The sequence below is a fragment of the Argentina silus genome, assembly GCF_951799395.1.
Source record: "Argentina silus genome assembly, chromosome: 2".
Taxonomy (NCBI): Eukaryota; Metazoa; Chordata; class Actinopteri; order Argentiniformes; family Argentinidae; genus Argentina; species Argentina silus.
In genome coordinates this window covers 4,902,745-4,925,128 of record NC_139656.1, presented here as the reverse complement: position 1 = coordinate 4,925,128, position 22,384 = coordinate 4,902,745, and the positions used below count along the sequence as shown (strand labels likewise).

General features: G+C 44.1%; 3 protein-coding genes across 3 annotated transcripts in view; 2 read left to right on the top strand and 1 right to left on the bottom strand.

Annotated features, from left to right (window-relative positions):
• The window catches only part of LOC310822287 (metabotropic glutamate receptor 5-like), a gene marked incomplete at both ends in the record, with an annotated part of 22,502 nt that extends 20,701 nt beyond the window's left edge, over positions 1-1,801 (top strand). Inside the window, one exon of the mRNA XM_083694632.1 lies at positions 748-1,801. Within this exon, the coding sequence (XP_083550758.1) occupies positions 748-1,801 (1,054 nt within the window). The remainder of the gene's footprint in view (positions 1-747) is intronic.
• Positions 1,802-6,174: 4,373 nt separating this feature from the next.
• On the top strand, positions 6,175-11,302 carry LOC310818115 (ras-related protein Rab-38-like; the record flags this gene model as incomplete). Its single annotated transcript, XM_083688892.1, has 3 exons — positions 6,175-6,412; positions 8,960-9,237; positions 11,150-11,302. 3 exons carry the CDS (start codon positions 6,175-6,177, stop codon positions 11,300-11,302), a joined length of 669 nt encoding a protein of 222 aa, XP_083545018.1.
• A 4,998-nt stretch (positions 11,303-16,300) lies between these two features.
• Positions 16,301-21,564, bottom strand: pimreg (PICALM interacting mitotic regulator). The gene is made up of 5 exons (XM_083691762.1): positions 21,509-21,564; positions 20,713-21,028; positions 20,151-20,488; positions 19,800-19,895; positions 16,301-17,736 (listed from the first exon to the last, which is right to left on the bottom strand). Exons 2-5 carry the CDS (start codon positions 21,019-21,021, stop codon positions 17,577-17,579), a joined length of 903 nt encoding a protein of 300 aa, XP_083547888.1. The 5' UTR covers positions 21,022-21,028; positions 21,509-21,564; the 3' UTR covers positions 16,301-17,576.
• Positions 21,565-22,384: the final 820 nt, after the last annotated feature.

The window sequence follows — 22,384 nt, the reverse complement described above, 5'->3', positions numbered from 1 at the left end:
CTTCCCAGTACCTCACACCGCCAAAGATATGTTATTTCAGGCTCAAACCCACCCACATTGAGATCAACCCCCGACAGAGTGTATTCTGGGCTACAGTATATTAGCATCATATGGAGGCTCCCCCTCAGAGAAATCGAAGACCTGAATCCATTACCTCTGTGTGGAAGTGAAGCCACGAGACGCCGTTCCTGGAGCAGATAGTAGCTCTCTGCATTTGGGTTGACTGCTCCCACAGGAGAGGCAGGGCCTTGAAGTGGCGCCCGGAGACTTCACTTTCCAGGGAAGGAGGGAGGGAGGAAGAGAGGGATGGAGGGAGGGAAGTAGTTGGGGAGGAATGAATGAATGTGAAGTAATGATGAAGGGAATGAGAGGAGAGGGGGGGAAGGAGTGAGAGAGGGAGGGAAGTTGCTGTGGGAACCACTGAGTGGGGTAATTATGCCCCTGAACCCCTGGACGGATGGTCGGGACTATCCCCAGCTGTCAATCATCTCCTAATTTGAAAGCGGTTCTTTGATGTGGAGAGCAGAGAACTCCGTAAAGCTGTGTTTTCATTAGTTAAGAAGCTCTCCCTTCTCTCATGAAACATGGCTTCTGCTCTGTAATGAGGAAACATTATCATATGTATCGCCCCTGTAAGTTGATAGATAGCACCGTTACTGTCTTATATGTTAACCCTGGTGTGAATTGTGGTCAGTAGTACAGTAGTAAACCTGCTGTGCTGTTCCTCTTGTGTTCCTCATCCTTCAGTGCCAATGGGAAGTCAGTGACATGGGCCCAGAACGAGCGTGGCTACAGACCCAACCTGTGGAAGAGGATCTCCGTCCACATCAAGAAGAAGGAGGAGGTCAATCAGACCGCCATCATCAAGCCTTTCTCCAAGGGGGGAGACGCCCCGCCCAACACGGGCGTCAGGGTGGAGTACGAGGAGCCTCAAAGGGCACAGCCGGGGGTACAGCAGCGCTACCCCCCTACCGGCACCTACCGCTCCTGCTCTCCCTCTCCCATGCCCCTGCCCACTGTCAGCCAGCGTGTAGGGGGGCCACGAGGCCTCGTGGGAGAGGATGACGAAGAGGTACGAGTACTACCCCAGTACCTGTCCGAGCGCTCTCAGCGAGGTGGATGTGGCGTCGTTAGCAGAATGGGTGGTGTTAGTGGTGGTGTGACTGTTTGTAATATGGGTGGTGCCGGTGGTGTGGGTGTGGGCGACATTGGTATGGGTGTCGGGGCAATTGGTAACCAGCCTCAGGGCTCCACCATCATGGACCAGATCAGCTGTGTGGTTAACCGTTTCACCGCCAACATCAGCGAGCTCAACAACATGATGCTCCCAGGCTCGCCACCAGGAGGAGCCACCATGAGCCCTTCTGCTGGTCCCACCTCCCTACCCCCTGGCCCAGGTCCCACCCCCTGCTCCCCTCCTTACGTCTTGCCCAGGGGTAGGCAGCTGCCCACCACTGTAACCACCTACGCTGAGGTGGCCGCCGTCACAACTTCCTGTGGGAATCGGCCTATGGGAGTGGCTTATGTAGGCGGAGTTTGTGGGAGCAGTAGGGTGTCGCCAGCCAGTCTGATGGACAGCACCACGGGGAACTCTGGTTCCTCGGTGGTGAGGACCACAGAGCTGGAGGAGCTGGCTGCTCTGACACCCCCATCGCCGTTTAGAGACTCGTCTCTGGGCTCGACCAGCGGCTCGCCCCCCTCCCTCTCCCCAGCCTCCGAGTCTGCTCTCTGTGAGCCCTGTGAGGTCAAGTACGACCGGCTGGTGCTGAGACACTACAGCCAGAGCTCCTCTTCTCTGTAAACTCCTCCTCCTCTCTCTCTCTCCTACCTGGGACTCCTTCTCCCTCCTCCCCAACGTTGAAAAGATTCAAACTGCGAACTGCACAGACAACACAAGGCCTTTGCTGACATGGACATGGATTGTAAGAGCAGACTTTTTTCATATAGATATTTAGCTGTGTACAGTTCTATTACCTTCCCCTGTGAGAGAGAATGAGACCAAAGGAGACAGAGTGCAGTAGCCTACAGCCAAACTGACAACAACAAGCACTACCAAAAGTGCAGATACTTTGTTGGAAAATGAACAATCTCTTTGTTGAAATGGACAGTTTTAAGAGCATATACAGACGTAGGTTTTATCTTTTTGAGGTTTATTTGGACATACTTTTGAAAATCCAGTGAGAGATGTATCAGACCAGATTATGGGAAGTGGCACCAGCCAACACACCCAGATCACCACCTATCCAATCAGAGATCAGGTCACTTCACTGCTGGGTAAGAGACATCATCTGGGGTGAAAAGGTCAAAGGTGAGCCAAATCTGGTGTTATGCTGCTGGTTTGTCATGTTGTCAAAGCATGCCATGTTATCAAGGTAATCATGTTATTAAGCCATGTTTCTTTGTCCCCTGTGGCAGAAAGACAAAGTACACAAACAGTCAAAGCTGAACAAAATGCCTCCAACCCTCTGCCAGGATATTACTTTTGTACTAGAAATTAAATGTATGGATTTCACATTTTAACGGATTGGCCAAGCTGATATGGTGGGGCATTGCCATTAACAACCTTTCTGGATGTCAGTAATTTGTTATATACCATGAAGAGCACTCCGGCTTCTACTGGACAGTTGTTAAGGTGGACTTGTTAAGGTGGACTTGTTTTCTTTTGTCTGTTCCTTTCTCTAGAGGTGACTTTTTAACTCTATTAGCTGAATGTATAATTATTACATTTATTTTCCAACTATGTGGACCAAAACAACTTTCCACCTCAGGATGTGTTTTTGACCAAAATGCTTAAAATGCTCATATTTATAGATTTTGTGCTATTAATTGCTGGCTAAATGTGCTTCAGATTTGCATGTTAAAACATGCATTTTTTGTAACATGATTGAGTTGTATTTCTACTAGCTTTGTAAAAACATGGAAGAAAATTGTTTTTTCATATGTAACGTATCGATGATTTTAGAAGAGAGGATTTGGATTGTGTCCATGTACCAACACTTTGAATAGCTGTAGAAAAGAATTGCTGGCTACTCTTAAATGGATCTTAACAATTGGTACCAATATGGTAAACACTCATCCAATCACTCCTTTGGCCTGTTAGTGGTTAGGAAAGAATGGGGCCTGTTGTCACCTTTCAGTTTCTCATAACTAGAGTAACTGAAATAGCATTGGCTGACATTTTCATAGCACCATGTCTGCTCCTTATATAAGACATTGTCTTTCTAGCCCGGTCTTCAAGTCTGTTTATGCTTTAGCCAAGTCATTTGTGGTTGTGAAGCCAAACTACAACAAAGGGGTTGGCTGAACCAGAAACATACTGGCAACTAGGCTGCTCCCTAGATGTATTGCCAATCTCTTGAGTTTGATTGTGCTGATAAATGTCCTTCTTGGGCAGAAACATTACAGTAACTGACATTAGTACATTCTGATAGAGCTGTCCTATCATATATAATGTAGTTCTCATATCTCTAATCATTTCATAGGTTATAACAACACAGGGCATGGTTCTATCTTCCTCATTTTACTGATATGTGACTGTGCTCTTTTAGATAGTCAAGACAAATCACATAAGCATTCAATTATCTGGTGGTTGGCTTTGGTAAATTACTGTAAAATAACAAATGTGCTAGGTTGTTTTCAAATGTAATATATTGAATTTAAAAGGAAAATGGCAGAATTATGCCAATACGAGAGCTGCCAAAATGTAGAGATTCTAATGTGCAAAGAGAATACTCCTTTTCTTCATTTTATATGTAGTAGGTCTAGATTTTGAAAGTATATAGAGCAATACACAGAGATGTAATGTATATTACGCATAGCCATTCATCTTCTCCATGAGGGGCCAACTGTATCCGCCTGCCTATTACAACAGACTTTCTCTCCTTGATTCTGGTTTGTCTGTGTTTACATAGCTCAGAGGATGTTTATCCAGTCAATTCTCTTTTTTTAACATAGTTTTATTGATTTTCAAACAGTGCATACATATAGTAAATGTTTTCCACAGAGAGAAAAAACAAATATCAAATAAAATACAAATCAACCCAACCCCTGGAATTTAAGATTAACCACCAATCCCCACAATACAAACATTCCTCCTGTAAACCAGGAAATAAAAACACTCGACCTTAAAATGCAAGTGCAGGATCCAGACTATTCTAATAATGTGCAATATGTGTATTGGATATGAGTGAGAAAAAAAAAGCTAATGTTCATGTTCATGAGGTCATGTTCATGTTTGCATGCAGAGCAGTGCCAATAGCAGATATCCAAGTGCTTATCTTCTGTCAATAACTCTTTTCTACATTTTTATTAGAGAATAATACTTTCTCTCTATCTGCCTTTATGACTAACATAGAATGTAGATCTGTGCTGTATTATGCAGTATGTTAGATGTTAAACCAGTGTTTCTTTTTTACTACATATGTGTTATGTTTATATTGCTGTAGGAGTGCTACGATTTATAATGCTCGGGACTCAATCATGTACAGTATGATAACAGTTGTCCTTCCTGTTTAAGTTGAGATTTGTTTCTGACGACTTTCTTACTATGGACATAATTGTGTTAGTTCACTGTGCAAAGCTTAATAAATATTATTCAAATGGTGTGAAGTGATTTTACAGTATTTGTTGTAGTCAAAGGTGTACTTTTCAAGAGATTGGGTAGTGAAGATGATACCCACCAGAATGTGATGGTTGACATTGTGTGTGACTATCCCCCCAAAAAACATGAGAGAAAAGGAAAAGGTGTAACACTCAGATGTCTGCATACTGTAGATACTGTAGTCTGTGTCCTCCAAGATGTGTTCTGACCCATGAGCTCCAATCACTTCTTCATAATCACATCATGGGTCACAGGTTTAATTATGTCCATAATGATGAAACTTAATCTCCTCTCTCCTTCAGGTGTGAATCCTCTCTCAGCAGGCTCTCTCTCTCTCACTCTCACTCACACACACACACACACACACACACACACACACACACACACACACACACACACACACACACACCCACACACACACACACACACACACACACACTCCTGGAGTAGACACCATGGGCAGATCTCCAACGGCACCCTACTCCCGAGACAGTGTGTTAACCCCATGGGTTCAGTTTCTTAACCTGCTATGAATTTGGGCAGATCAAAGTAGACTGCATCCTCAGGTCTTCAAACGCCGCCTTATTTCATTAACATTGTGTGCTCAAGTGGGCAGTATTCTGCTATAGCCTAACGCCGGTACCATACATGGTTGTGAGTTTGGAATACCACAGCACACTGAAATGTGAATAATATTGCATGAATCCTCCACACAAGCAGTGTGTGTTATTCTCTGAAAGAGTTAAATGAGTCTAATTTGAATGTGAGACCTTGAGGTTTGATTAAAAATAGGCTTTCTAAGTCTGGATCTGCCGGGATGACATAATGAGTTAGAGCTTCTACTTACATTAAAATTAATTAATTCTCTCTCTCCATCAGAGCGCAGTCCATTCATGTGTTGGTCTTTTCTGTTCTCTCGGACAATATATTGTAGGATTTAGGGAGTAAGGCTAAATGGGAGGCTTTTATGATATTTGTTCTCAGTGAGCTCAGTCTCACAATTTAATTTATTAGAGGCCATAGAAGCATATTTACTTTTAGAGTTTATAGTTCAAAACTTCAGAGTTATTGTTGTCCATATGTATGACGTGTTATAGGCCTACATGAAATGAGATGCGATAGGCCTAGAATAGATAAGTCTTAAAAAGACAACCCATCAAGAGTATATTTATATATTTTATTAACCATATCGTAAGTATATTTGTAGAAAGGTATGCCTATTGCATAATATGCCATGCGCATCGCACTAACGTTATCGCTGTAGATGTGCTGTGTTATTTGTCACAAGGGTAGTATTGTTCTTAGGACCAGATGATGCTCTGAACTATCTCTCGTGACGCAGCTCTTAGAATTCGTAATTCGTGTGCCTCTCTCGAGCTGCCGCGCGTCTCCCCGGGGCGGGAGGCGAGACTGGCGATGTTAGGTCACAAGTTCCTGAGCGCCTTAGTCTCCGCGGCTGGGCGTTCCCTCCCGTGCAGAGAGGAGAGAGGTCAAAGAGCTGAGAAGAACCGCTCCCTCTTAGAACAGATACTACTACACATATCCCTTTCCCCAACTTCTCGGTAAACCAGGGTATGACCAACCACCGGCTGCCCCCCTCGTCCGCCGCCGGTATGCAGATCCCTGGGAAAGAGCACCTGTATAAGGTCCTGGTGATCGGAGACCTGGGGGTCGGTAAGACCTCCATCATTAAGCGCTATGTCCACCAGAGCTACTCCACCAACTACCGCGCCACCATCGGGGTGGACTTCGCCCTAAAGGTGCTCAACTGGGACTCCGAGACCGTCCGGCTTCAATTATGGGATATCGCAGGTAGTTCAGTCATCACAACTCATCTTTTATCTTATGAAATGTTCAGATATACACATATTTTTATCAATTAATTGCTGGACCTTTTTATCTCTCCGTTTTGCCGTAACAGCTGTTAGGATAGTCTCCATGAAGAAGGAGAGAATGCTATACTTGTTCAAGTATATGCTAAGCTTTCAAACCATTGATAGTGAAGCGTTGAATACACGTCTACATTGTTGTTTTGCTTAGAGATGTTTAGCAGAATAAGCCTGCAATTACTGTATTGTCTATAGGCCCATGAAAGCCAGTCTAGGATGTCCTTAAATTTCAAATCATGAAATATATACTTCTAAATAGAGAGTACTACAAATGTCCTACCTTACTTCATTGTGTGTTCATTTTCTTAAGACATTTTATTTGGATAGGATATTAGTAAAACACAGAATCAGACACACATCACAATACCAAAAAATACAAAATAGGCCTAATGATTGTTTGTGGTTTATGTTGTTGCTGTCATAGGATGCAGAAATGCTCAAATGTGACTTAAAATAATATTAATAGGCCAGATATAGTAATGTGAAATCTCTTTTAACATACACAGATAAAGCTGTCTGCTTGTTAAAGTAGTTTTAGTTTTTCAGAGACATGTGTAATTATATCAGATGATATCTGCGATTTGAGCTCACAGATAATCCTTTAGCTAGGAGAAACGGCATACTGTTCACGCCTCCCTTTTGAAGCACTATTTTTATTGGTTTGCCTCACGTGCAAGTTAAAACTCAGAGCATGAGCTCCGAGCAGTCACACACACACACACACACATCTCTCTCTATCTCTCTCTGTATCTCTCCCCTCTCCTCTCTCTCTCTCTCCTTCTCTCTCTCTCTCACACACACACGCGCAAAACGTTCCTCTCAAGACCAGCTCACTCTCCCTCGTGGAAGGTATGTGCTGGATCATGTGAGAGCCCATGTGAGGGAGATTTAAAAGCTAACCACAGGAGAGTCATTGTAAACAAAAAAAAAACATTTCAAATACATTCTGTCAAACACACTGACGGTAGCCTTCTCTCCTCCTTCCTTACCTGGCAGCATATTACACTCTTTACAGCCTTGACCTTGGCTTTCTGTTCATGTCACTTATACAATACAGTACAATGTATAACATTATGGGAAAATGTGCTTGGTCATTGTGCATACTAACAACAACATGGCAAAGATCGGCTTCCTGTGACACCAGTCAAACATGATGATGAATCATTGTTAGTGAGATCAGCCTTTCCTCTATTGCACAAGAGGGAACACAAATACAACCAGTAAGTTCCTTGATTTGAGGAAAGTCATATTTTCCGTTTCCTCTTCTTCATAGTGTTGGCTTGGCCTGGTATTTCTAGAGATGTGACCCTCAGACGTTTACAGATCTGTAACTGTTAGTTGTTTAGAACCATTCTTTACCTGCTGAACCTGTAACAGAGCACACACACTCGAGGGGGAAACAGACACCGTGACTCCAACCTTCTAGTCATTCTTGGGGCGAATGTCACCATGTAGGTAGGCAAATAAAGGTGATTGGTAAATAATAGATACACAAACACACACACACACACACACACACACACACACACAAACACACACTCATCTCACACAGTTTATGGGAATTACAAGTATACTTAATGAGGTCATGGACTTCTCCATGCAGTAGTTACTAACCATCTTCTCCATGCAGTTTTAAACCCTCCTACCGAAGAATCTCCTTTAAGTGTCTTCCCAACACTAACACAATAAACCAGTCATGGGTAAATTACTAACAACAGTTTAGTGCCAACAATATAAGAAGCATTGACTGACTGACTGATTGACTGACTGAATAGGACAGGTCTGTGAGACCATGGGAATGTGCTGCTTTAGAGGGAGTCGGTAATGGCAGTGAATGTGGGCATTGCTAACTCCACCTGGAATGGGCATGCTTAGAATACCCACTAATATAACCAGGAAAACAATGAGCATCATGAAACCCGCCCATGTGGGCGCCATTGTGTGTTCTACAGTCCCCCAGAGAATGGAAGGACATTTTGGTATTTATCTCTTTTTAAGAGCACTGTGCTCATTAAGAATAGGAGAGAGGGTTCCTGAACCGTATGCGTACATACTTTATTTGGCAGGCAAGTGAGTCAAGAATTATTGCTTACTTTTGCATCATGGTATACTTTTCTTAAATGAATATATTTTTTTCTCTCTGTCTCCAGCAGTATGAAAGATTGATTACAGATTAAGATGAAGCAGAATTCATAAGAAATTACTCTCGATGGTTCATTTACTACCCCTAATAAAATAAGAAGAATGCACGTACATGATTAAAAAAAATGTCTCAGGGGCTGGGCATAAATGTATGTATGACCATGAAAAGAATATGAATGTCATTTAGCTTCTCCTAAATGTGTTTCAGCTATATATGATAACCTGATGATGACCATTGTTTATGTGTGTGTGTGTGTGTGTGTGTGTGTGTGTGTGTGTGTGTGTGTGTGTGTGTGTGTGTGTGCGTGCGTGTGTGCGTGTGTTTAAGGTCAAGAGCGGTTTGGCAACATGACACGTGTGTACTACCGCGAGGCCATGGGGGCGTTCATCGTGTTTGACGTGACACGGCCCACCACCTTCGAGGCAATCACCAAGTGGAAGGAGGACCTGGACTCCAAACTGATGCTGGCTAACGGGCAAAGCATTGCCACCGTGCTACTGGCCAACAAGTGTGACCAGGGCAGGGATGTGCTCACCAACGGAATAAAGATGGACCAGTTCTGCGAGGACAACGGCTTTGTGGGATGGTTTGAGACTTCTGCCAAGGTGAGACCTCTGCCATTTTGTCTTCCATAGCAACGACAGCATACTATCTACTGTAGCAGACCATTCTTATGTTATACAAGTCACAGGTAGGTTAAACCCACAGAACTGGTGTACAAGTGCCATGCTTCAACCAACTGAACAATAACCACCAACTACAGAGTCCAATACAGCCCTCCCCCTGGATAGCCACCGTAGAAAGAAGCCAAACGATTGTGACATGTCGTCATCAGAACTCTTCTCTTGACCAGGTCACAGTTCAGTCACCGAAAACCGCCCCACAGATCTGACAGGAATTTCATATCCGCATGAAAAGTGGGAGGTGAGATACATTTAAAGGGGAAGGTCAGACACAGGATGGCATTAAAGGGGAAAGTCAACAGCCATTTAGAGGTGATGGAAAAGCTGATTCTCCTAATAAGTTTCATGTGTTTCCACTGAACCAAAACTCACTGCAGACAATTCCATTTTGATTCAGTTAAGTAGTTGAGGGGATATAAAATATTTGATTAAACATTTTAGATGTGCCATTTATTTCCAATCAGGATAGATTTTTTGATTCTTGAATTGAATTAAACTGACCCCAGCCCTGTCTGCCATAAACACAAAGCCATAAACTGTAGAATATGTGTCCTCGTTGACACAAATGTGTCTGAGCTGTTCTAAGTTCACAGCCCTCGCTATGGCATGTAAGTTTAACATTCTAGAAGGTCAAAGGTCACTGGCTTAAATGCAACCAGACCGTCACTAAAGCCCACCATGCCTAAATCAACGGCAGATTGACAAGACAGCAATTTAGATTAATGTTATCTTGCAGTGATCGCTCCTTCCTACAGGGCACCTACAGAATTCCTACAGAACACCTACTGTCTTAAGATGAATGTGGTGTAACAGTGTTTATCTGCCCACAGTGAATCAGAGCAATGTCGAGGGTCATATGAGTTGAAGAGAATGGGTCACAGATACAGTACAGATAATCAAGGCAGAGGGAAAAGGTTCAAATAGTGTTTAGAGGTTGGGTTTGGAGTTAGGTAATCTGACAACACCTCTGCAGAGACCTGCACACTGCACAATTATCCCCTTCATCTAAGGAAGTTCCTGATTAGAGCACAGTGATATTTCTTACCTTAAAACTGGCATTCATACTCCAAGCAGAGTGGTTGCCAGGGGAGATTTATTGGATATGCATAGCTTATTATATCTCATCTGCGTGTTCCGCTGTGGCTGTATTTAAAGCTCTTTGATTTAGAGCCTTTATTCATTTCTCCTTAACAAAGTGGCAGCTCTGAAAAGTGTTGGATTAGCCTTAGTACTTGCCAAGAAGCATGTGTGTCAGCCATTTAGATGGAATGATCGATTAACCCTAAATATCTGTGAGAAATCAGCACAGCAGCCCCTGGTGAAGCATTGAACAAGCCACACTTGCATTCCAACCATAGAATTAGAACGGATAAGACAAACATTCCAATTCAAAGCGATGTTCCATGAAATGTCAACACGCTGGTAAAGTCATTGCATCACAATCAAAGAATACCATGAGAACAGAAATATCTGGATACAAACATAGCAAGCTTATATAGAAAGCTCCATAGGAGACTGTAAATAAAGCTATTTAAGGTAGATTGTTGAGCATGATAAAATGGGGAAGGCCAAATAATTAAGAATATTCAATTATATTATGGTGGGAGTATATTTAGCAGCCAAATACAGTATTACCATTTTAATGCCAGTTTTTCAGCGCTGAACATTTGTTTGGGTGTCTCCAGTGACGTTTTCCACTTTACCAGCGTATCGGTTGCCAAATTCTACTGGGTGGTCTGTGAAAAACCCTACTGATTTTAGAACTACTGAATGTCTGTTCGAGAGTACATACTCTATTTCTATGATGCTAACCATGATGCTCATTCTCCTTCAGGAAAACACCAATATAAACGAGGCAGCCAACTTCCTGGTGAAACACATCATGGCCACTGAGAATGACATCCTCAAGTCAGTGGTCCCTGACACAATCTCCCCTCAGCTCAACACCTCAAAGCAAGAGAGCTGTTCTGCCTGCTTTAAACCCTAGAAGGAGCTAGAGGAGGCATGGCATGGGGAGAGAGCAGGACATACTGCACCCCGTTGGGTCTGAGGAGAGGACAGGGTTGGGGGAGGCAGAGGGAGATCTGATGTCCATAGTCAAGTGATTGAGAAGTTCGCCACGCCACCTCCACGCATCCTCCCATCCATCTCCATCCATCCTGGAGCGTGGGGGAGAGGGGGCAATATTACGCCCCCTGTTCAGCCCTCACCACTCACCCTATGTCCAGCCTAGAGGTTTGCTCCTCCTCCACCCCTCCTCCATCTCCACCCCACTGGTCTCCCTCTCCACCTCCATCAGTCTCCGAAGCAGAATAAGTGTGTGGGAGTGAACTGGAGGGCAAACACTCCATCTATGTTCTAAAAGAGCCAAAGAGACTTGGTTGTATTGGACACTTTTATCAGACTAATTCCATGTTTGATGTTATTATGTACTGTGAATGTTGCACAAATATTGTTTTATGTTTTTTTTTTCAGATATTAATAACTCGACTTTGGGTATGGTACTGTAGGTTTCCACAGCTATGATGAGAGTGACTGAGAGATACTGGATCCTGAATGTTGAAATTCCACATTGTCTATTATACCTAACTCACGACTGGGCAACTTTTATGCCCACTGTGTGTATGCCTTCTATGTGGATGTGTGTGCTCAGTCCTTATATGAATATTATACTCATAGATATTTTCCCTCACGACAAGGCAAATGTTGTTTTTATATATGTTCTTCCTCAAGGGGTCATTTAAGCCTTTACTCAGTAGGTATTGCTGTATCCATGGTGACTGATTCAGATCTTGTGATGTGGTGTGTTTTTCTACTCAACGGAAATAAAACCTGATATTGTGCTGAACACAACCTAGTATGCAATACATACACACATGCGAGCGCACACGCACACGCGCGCACGCACACACACACACGCACATTTGAATAGTGTAAACGTTTTAATCTGTAGGGGGTGTAAACCAGTGGGAGGGGAGAGTGAACAGCACCAGTAGCAGATTCACAGAAGCACACTTCTCAAGTGTCCTGTCTGTAACTGCTCACTCCTCTCTCTCCCTACTTCCACTCATTCACCCCTCTTTCAGTCCTCTTTCCCGGACTCTCACTCCTTCTATACTCATCTTTTATTTCTCTATTTCCCCTCTCCTCTCCTCTATCTCTCTGTTCAGCCATATATGCTCCAATTCTTCTCTCACTCACTCCAAACTATTTTCCCCTTTCTCATCTCTATCTCCTCTCTCTGCTCTGTCTCTGTCTCTGTCTCTCTTCTCACTCCTCTTCCCCTTTCACGCCGCTCTCCTCCACTCCTCTCCTCTCATCTCTCTGTCTCCACCATCCCCCCATCTCTCTCTCTCTCTCTCTGCTGACCCCACTTTGCTTTGTCTCTCCGTTCCCTCCACTTAAACTCTTCTGAATACTCTGTTACTCATCCTCTGATTCACTTCCATTATATAAACCTCCTCTGTCCCCCGTGTCTGAAGGAAGCCTTAAACATGGTCTCCAACATGTGTTTATCGATCCTCCTTATCTCAAAGCAGGCTCTTTCTGCATGTTGAGGAGGTTTCTTCTGGTTTGTTGTTTAATTGCTTATTTCTTTCTTCTGCCACCTATTTATTCCCTCTGTTTGTTTAGTTGATGTGATCATTACTTTTTTTTCCATGTTTGAAACCAGAGTTTCCTGGAGACATCTACAGATGGTGAATGTACACAATAAACAATGAATATATGCAATGTGACCAAAATAAACTAATGTGCATGTTAGCGCAAACAAGCTGTCTCCCTCTGCTTGACTGTAAGTAAAGGACTACTTAAGTCATATTAGGTTATCCGTTGATTATCCAGTGAAGTTCCATATACAGTAGGTTTATGTCCCAAAACACCCCAAAACAATCCACTTATGATAACAATCTGAGTGTTATCTTGCCATGGTGAAATGTGACAGCATGTGCTTGTGGTTACGATTTTCAAGTGGTTCTAAAATCGGACACACACACATAAACACACAATGTCTATCTCTGTGTGGGCCAACGACGGTTAATGGGGAAGTCAGGGATGATTTCACAGTTAATTCTCTCTCTCTCGCCTCTCTCTGATGTTGTGATCTTATTCTACAGCCCACTGGAACTCAGAACCTAGGGACACGTTCAGCATTCCATTATCACCATGACAACTGCTCCCCGCATTCAAACGGTGTCTTTCCTTGGCTGCATTGAGTGGGCCTGCCTGACTATACTCTCTACATTATTGTTATGGTGCAGAGAAGAAACAAAGTATTTGATTTGAAAGCGTATGCTATCTCTTTAAAGCCTGCATTACATAAGCATCATATGACACCAGACATGGACATCTAGTGCTATTCAGAGAGAAGCCTTAATTCAAGGTAGAGTAGCCACATTCAGCTGGGTGTATCATGTCTGAAGAGGGAATACTCTGTTAGATGTAGCAATGTTTCAACCATGGTAGGCAACATATGGTAGTCAAGCTAACACACATTAAGGGAGCTTCTAGAAAGCACTGTTGGGGTCGACTTGAATAGAGGTACACTAGGTAGAGAGAGAGACAGAGGTTGTATGTATGGGATAAGGTTTTTTTTTAGAGAAGGAGGGGGAGGTATGTGTGTTTAGTGAAGCAGAGCTCTGACTGATCCAGGACTCCTAGCGTCTCATTAGTGTTCAGCCAGCACATGACTGGGTGATTCAGGGATTAGATTTGGTCATTTGGCCTTGGCTCAGGTCAATAGGTCCTCTCTGTCTTTTTCTCTCTCTACCAAAGACAGACAGACAGACAAACAGACAAACAGATAAACAGACACACACACACACACACACATTCTGAATGTATTGCATGTATCTCTCTGTAAGCCTTTCGTTTTCACAAAAGCCTTGCCAGAGAGCACCTCCTACACAAAACACCTACGTGCTCTCCAACCCACACAAACACACACACACGCGCACGCACGCACGCGCACACACACACACGCACACACACACACACACACACACACACGCACACACACACACAGTATAATGAAAGTATACCATACACTCATACCTACAAGCTCACACACATGCACATCATATAATATGATACGAATATATTCATGTACATCCACAGTAACCTATACTGCCTCATGCACAAATACATTTCCATATTTGGTTGTCAACGTAACATGATTTCATGGCCTCATTTCATGAGGATGCCTACTGATTCTCAGCAAGTGATCTAGGGCAGCATTTTAGATTATAACAGATTATTCTCTATTAGATCAGAACATATATTGCTGGTTTAATAACATGAGATGTAAGTCTCTCATGCAAGTTACATAATACATCTGCAGGCACACAAATGATCTTGGACTAGAACCTTGGCTCTGCTGATTTGTGCTTTCCTCCCTCCTATGATTCTGAAAGGCTGTTGTTGTGGCGCCATCTATCAAGCTATGTGTGAAACGGCATGCACTCAAAAATATTAAAATGTTCACCAATCTACTGTGGTATACTTCAAGAAGTCAATATGGATATCTAAGCACAAAGGGATGGAGAAATTGTGCGCACTGGGCACACCTGTCAGACTGAGATGTCCAGGAGAGTGACACAGCCCAACCGGTCTCAATGCCTGTGCTTCCGTTGTGATCACTCACGTGGAGTTCACGGAGAGGTACAGTGTCCTCCATAAGTGTTGGAAAGAGGAAGCATCGTGTCTTCTTTTAGCTCTATACAATTATTTTAGTATGAGGTTAAAGTAGAGATTCTCAGCTTTAATTCAATGTTTTGTTTTTTTCAAATTGGTTTCACCATTTACAAAATTAGAACCCTTTTTATACATAGTCCGCCTAGTGAACCAGCAATATTGGAAAATTGGCTTGACGTGTTTCTGGTACGTCAAGTGTGTTCTGTCACATCATTTGTGTGGGCATAAGAGAGCTGTCAATGTCTAGTATTAATTTTAGGCTTTGCGTTTGCCTTTGGAGTCTGCTATTTATGAGGACCGAAGAGGTGTCAATGAATGTCAAGGAAGCCATTGTAAAATCAGAAACAAACTATCAGAAATAGCCAAAACCTTAAGCTTACCAAAATCAACAGTTTTGAACATCATTAAAAATAAGAAAAAGCACTGGTGAGCTCAGCAATCTCAATCAGGCTGGTAGGCCAAGGAAGACTTCTACAGTGGATGACTGAAGAATGCTCACCATAATTAAGAAAAAACCCCAAAACAACTGTCCCACAGATCAGGAACACTCTCCAGGAGGTAGGTGTGAATGTGTCACCAGCCAAATTCCACTGCAAGGTGCAAACCACTAGTTACTGGATCCGGATGGTCAGGTTACTGTTTGCTAAAAAGTACCTACAGAGCCTGGACATTATATAAATGTTTTCCAAACCTTTTGGAGCCCTGAAATATGGGAATATTTTTTTTAAATGTTGTACTTTCTAAATGGTGAAACTAAGAAAACACTTGACCCCAGAGTATTTTAATTTCAAATCCAAACTGTTGGAGTATAGAGCTAAAAGAAGACAAAAATGCTTCCTCTTTGCAATACTTCTTTTTTTACTTATCATAGGTCAACGGACTAAGTGGGAAGGGATAGACATCTCTCGCCACGCATGTAATTATCTCCATATTAGACAGAGCACAAAATAATAACCCTATTCTGTCTCTGTATTCCGTCTCTCAGACTTGTGTTAATCAATGAGGCTCTATGTGAGTGTGTTGTGAAACTGATAGGAATTCAGTCATGACAAATTTATTTTATACAAAGTATTTTTTCTCCTTTAAAAGCATTGAGTAGGTGTGTAGATCAGTAAAAAAAGTAGAGTGGATCTCGAAATGTGAAATCAGTCACAAACACAATATTCACTGAATGTCACAAAAGAATACCTAGAGCAGGCATTTAATATTGATATCACTAGAAACCAAACATCTCTATCATCCATCATATCAACACACTCAAACAGGTTCATTATTATGTTATTTTATTGTCTCATACAAAAGAGTAAACATATTCACAATTTAGTTTCCTCCTTTGTAGCCTATATGAAGAAGCAGAAGGACAGTCTAAAATAGACATATAATGAAATGACAGAGTGGAAAGAGACACAGTGCCATTGTAGGCAGTAAACACAGTCAGTCTCCCCCCCTAAATCTCCCTAAACATTACTACTGCTGGGGCTGATGACTGCATCGACCCAACTCACTAATACAGATAAAACAAACCCTGCCCAAACCCAACTCTGTCTAAGAGATATACAAAAATAAAGGTGCCTTTCATAGCAAATATTAAACTTGTAGTAAAATGTTAGTTGTAGACATTATTGCTTACATACAATATTGTTTTCCCTGTAGGGCCTGGTACAATGACCCTCCATGTGAATCACATTTAGTGTTAGTGTAACAGCTTTATATATTTGGCCTCATACATGGTCATTTCTAATCGCTGTAAACATCATTACCAAAGAGTATTTCTTTTTGAAACAGATACAATGTTTCTCTATTAGTTTAGAATTTGGTATTGTGAGGTTTGGTTGCAATCACTGACATAACTCATTATGCCAATAAGGGCAGGAGATTTCCAAACAATCCCCTGAATGTGTGCTCAAGGGCAACTTCTACATTGGGCAGATTTTTTTTTTAAAAAGGCTACCACAGGGTCATTGAGTCAGATAGAGAGTATAGAAACTCTGCTCTGGGATACTGAACTGTATGTAGACAAGACACTTAACACTGAAATGTTCCCAATCTGTGACCAGGGCTGGTCACTCATTTGTAGCAGCTAAGACAGACTATATAGTACTCGCTCACCTACACATCTCTCTGTGTAGTAGCTAAGACACAGGAGACTGCTACCCTGAGACAGGTGCACACACAGACACAGGAGAAAGAGCAGCTAGGACATTGGTCTCATATACACCACACACACAAACAGTTAGAGGCAGGCTGGCATGTAATAGAGCAGCCCGGTCTTGTGTACGGACGTAAACCTACACAGTACATAAAGAAAGTGTAAGAGAGGTTGAAGGTATTTACTCCTCACCTATGCACACAATGTAACAGGAGGATTGGTGTAACAAAGGATTGGTCCCTTGTTCCGCACGCACGCACACACACAGAGAGAGACACACACACACAGAGAGACACACACACACACAGAGAGAGACACACACACACACAGAGAGAGACACACACACACAGAGACACACACACAGAGACACACACACAGAGACACACACACACACACACACACACACACACACACACACGGTTCAGTTGGGTTTGCGGATGTTGTTGATGGCGGTGTGTGTCCATCCGCCCAGCGTGTGAGTGAGAAGTCTGGTTCGGCGCGTGAGAGCAGAACGGCTGAGTTTACCGCTGGGGTCCAACCTCCTCCTCATTACTGCCCCATAACGCTCCGCTGCATTGGGCCTGGGGTGGGGGGAGAGGGGAGATGGAAGGGTAAGGGTAAGGGGAGAGTGATAGGGGAGTACGGGAGAGGGAGAAGAACAGGGTTATGGAAGATTGGTTAAAGAGACAATGATGAACATATATGGGAAAGAGGAGAGAGGAGAGCAATGAGGGAGGAGAGAGAGACAGGGGATAGGGTTATGGAAATGGGGGTAGAGAGAGACAGGGTTATGGAAATTAGGGTAGAGAGAGACAGGGGATAGGGTTATGGAAATGGGGGTAGAGAGAGACAGGGTTATGGAAATGGGGGTAGAGAGAGACAGGGTTATGGAAATGGGGGTAGAGAGAGACAGGGTTATGGAAATGGGGGTAGAGAGAGACAGGGGATAGGGTTATGGAAATGGGGGTAGAGAGAGACAGGGTTATGGAAATGGGGGTAGAGAGAGACAGGGTTATGGAAATGGGGGTAAAGATGGAGCAGATAGACAGAAATAGGGGAAAGAAGTTGAGGGAAAGGAAGAAGATCGAGTGGAACGAGAGATGGGATAGAGGAGAAAGAGTTGAGGGAGAAATGGGGAAGGGAGAGAGACGATTGGTTCACTGGTTTAGGGCAGCCTTTGTTTGGTCGAACAATGTGAACGATTCACTGGTCACAAGAGAGTCATCTGACGTAATGACTGAAAACTGACATGAGCAGACTTTAGCAATGATATCTTGTTGGTCACGGGAAGCCCATGCAACGCCATGCAGCCGACAGGCCAGCTCAGCCATGTACTCCCCAGCCCCCCCCCCCCCCTCACACCACCTGTAGTGGGTTAGACAGTTAACACAGAGCTCAGCGTGTAACTTTACCTTCATCTCTACTCTGTGATTAGGGAGTAGCTGAACTTCCTGCTGAAGGAGGAAAACAACAAGGTTACATTTTCAACGTCTTTTTTTTTTTTTTTTTTTTTTTTAAAGCTATATTTCCTGCTGCAGACAGTCTTATCCTGAGACGTGCAGTGAGTGCCTCAGGGTTGCCGAGGGGAACAGAGGGGTGGAATTCACACAGATAACAACACAAGGTTCCCAACGACTCCCTTCACTCCCTGTCCTCCGCTCTTTCTTTCTCTCCCGCTACAGCACGCATTCACACAATATCCATTCCTTTATCTGGGTCAAGTTGCGAGATCACGTTTCGACAGTTTCAAAAGTCAACAATCACACAATGTCAAAAGTCAACAATGTCCCAGGCACGACCGCATTCTCTCCCATGTGTTTTTCATCTGGCCTCAAACCCCCTGCCCCTCCTTCCTCCCTCCTCATCCAAAATACAGACCCAGTTTGAAACTCTGGGCGGGAAGGAATGTGTGTGTGACCCTGAGCCTGGTTTGGAGACAGAGCAGCTGCAGAGAGAGCAAGCAGGGCTTTGAGGGAGTAGGGGGGGGGGGGGGGGGGGGGTCAACCGTTGACGGTTAAAACAGAACCCCTCCTCATGTGTCCCAAAATAGGAAACGCCCTCATAACTTTGCGGGATAGGCTGGATCAACAGGAAGAGGGGATGTGTTGCACCCTTGTCTGGCCTGTTCCGCGCTCAAAACACACCAAACCCTTCAGTGTGCAGACCCAGACATACACAGAAACACACAGACACACACACACACACACACACGTCTTGCTGCTCCCAGCTCAAATCCCATCTAACTCCACACCAGCTCAGTCCCTGGTCCTTGCGAGTTCCTTACCAGTGTGTTTGTGTGTATATACATACTTCACACAACTACAGCAATGCACTACACTTAACACCAATTACAAAGATATTACCAAAAAACTGCTGTAGTATTTTAAATGCTTGACACAGCACTCAAATGGAAATATATTTAGAATGCTGCCGTTTATGAGAGCATGTACACACTTTCAAGTAACCAAGAGTAAGTATCACTGCCTTTCAACTGCCATTGTAGAAACAGGTTTTAATTATAATCGAATGTGATTGGCATTATAGATTAATGTGAATTAACATAACATATTTTGGGAGTAACAGTCATTTTGGTAACATCTCTACATTTTTCAGCAGAGTCTAAATGGGGCCATAAAATACTTACCGGTCATCTCTCCCGATGACATCATCGAAGGCATGGGAGAGGCGCTTGAGCTTCCTGAGCCCACTGGATACACAATCCAGGTCCCGGTCAAACATCCTGTTAGAGCAGAGAGAGGACCAATCAGAGCACAGTAGTCCCCTATCAATCAAACCCACTGTTGCTGTGGACCAGCCAATCTATTCTCACAGACGGCACACAAACAGTACTGATAGATAACACGTTGGCTCTAACCTGAATACCATAGAAAGACAGAGAGTCTCTAGTCTGGTGCGGGTGTGTGTGTGTGTGTGTGTGTGTGTGTGTGTATCAGCATGTGTGTGAGGTGGCTCTGTGTGTGTGCGTCAGACCCACCGTCTCTGGCTCTGAGTGTTGGGGGAGGCAAAGGGACTCCGTAGTGCTGCCATGCGTACCAGCTGCCTCCTGCCTCCCCCAGTCCTCACCCCCCTCACATCCACCTCAGGGGTCCCCTTCTTCCCAGGGGTACGCCTGGAGCCTGGGGTGCGTTTGGGCGTGGCCGATGGCTTGGGGGTACGCGTGGGGGTTGCTGTGGCAATGAGGTTGGTGCGTCGGACAGGGGTGCGTTTTGGAGTACGGGAGGTTGCCCCAGCGTTCTCTCCCCCCTCACACACACGACCAGGTGTCGCTACCAAGCACTCCTCACGCACAGAGGTACAGCTCCTCTGCAGCTTCTGAAAGAGAGAACAAGAGAGGGAAAGTGTAGTGAGGACAGAGAGAGGGAGGTAAATGGGGTAGGGTGGTAGAGAGGAGAGAGCAGGGGCATAAGAGGTGAGAGAGGGAATGAAGAGGGGAAGAGAGAGGACGGTAAAGAGAGAAGAAGATAGAAGTTAGCCTGGAACAGAAGGGGCATACATTGTGACTTCTTTGACTCAAGGTAGCTGTTAATTCACCACACCTGGTACACTCCCCCGATAGAGTTCTTGGCGCTGCGTGTGAGCTGGCGGACGGTGCTGGTCTTCTGCGCAGCCTGCATGCTCTCCCAGGTTGGGTTTTCGGGGAGCGAGTTGGTCTGGACGGACCGCAGTGGAAGCCGCTTCCGTAGGGACATTCGCAGGGAGTTGAGCGAGGATGAGGAGCGTAGCTTGCGAAAGCGGTCAGGGGCTTCGGGGGAACTCTCTGCCCCGTCAGACTCGTCCAAGACGGTATGTGCCCGCCAGACCCCCGTCACCGCCGTACTGACTCCGGTCATCATCAAGGACGTCATGCTGAGCCTAACGAAAGTGGCGAGGTCAAAAACATGTAGTTAGTAGTTACGCTTGAGACCATGTGTTTCCAGCTCGGATAATGGAACTACGCTCACAAAGACAGTGAAGAGTGAAGACAGAGCAGAACAAAGACTTTGTTTACAATTCGTCACGCTCTGTGCCTTGCAACGCGTTAGCTTGAAAACAACAATACCAGAGCTATTTTATCTCAGCTAGTAGTTGATTAATATAAAAGTCGACCTCTTATTCTGAACTTCGGTAGAAGCAGCCTAACTTTCTGGTTCATCACGCTATAGCTATACATGTGATTGTTGGACACACTAGGACGATGACATGCCATATGATATGGATAGCTATAATAGTTAGCTTGCGAACTAAATTGTGTAATTGCGTGAATCTCAGTGTTGAAGCAAAAGCTCCCAGCTAAGCAGGGGTGTCAAATATAGAATCAAAATGAAGTGTAAATGAAATAGTAAGTTAACTGACCTTGTACTGTTAAATCTGACCTGTAACGTTCCTCCCTTGAAGCGAGTGGTAATCCGAATGTCTCCTTTCTTTCTCTGTTTGAATTTGGCGGTGGACCGCTGGAAAGTCGCGACCACACCCCAGTTGGTGTTCGCGGATCCTCCGGACGGTGTGATTGGTCGGTCGGTACACTGCGCAGTTCCATTTCAGTCCCTAGCTTCTCCATCATTCCCGTACCGCTTCGATGTTCACTGATTTCATTCTAAAAGAATGGACAAGTGAACGCGGAATGTGGTAGCCGGGCTAAGTGAAGTCTCGGTTGCTACCCACCTAATCTGTTCTCACCCGGGAATTGCGAAGGGGAAGGAGCCAAGGAAAGGGGATAGGCTTTGAAATGGAATTGTGCCCCTGTTCCCAAACTCCCGTGCGCCCCAATGGACAGAGACAGTAGCGCTATTGTACTGTAAATATGTATATCATAAACGGAGAAAAATCATTCAGTTGACTAATGTATTCATTTAATCCGACTAAGCATCTGTTATGGCCTACTGTGATGGTTAATCAGGGGCACTAGCATTTCTGTGTGTATGGGTATAAAAAGCACTTGGGTGTTGCTATTTGTGATGGAAGCAACACTCACATTGAAATAGCACTGCACAGTTATAATTGGACAAATGTGTGGGCTAGGATAAACACATTGTTCAATAGGGTTAGAAATAACAATTGCAATTATTTAAAATAGATCAAGGTATATTTTATATTGGCCTAGGCTACAGTATGTGCGTGTGTGTGCGTCTCTATGTGTGTGTGCGTGCGTGCGTGCGTGCGTGCGTGTGTGTGTGTGTGTCTGTGTGTGTGCGTGTGCGTGTGTTCGTTGACATCTCATCAGCACTAACC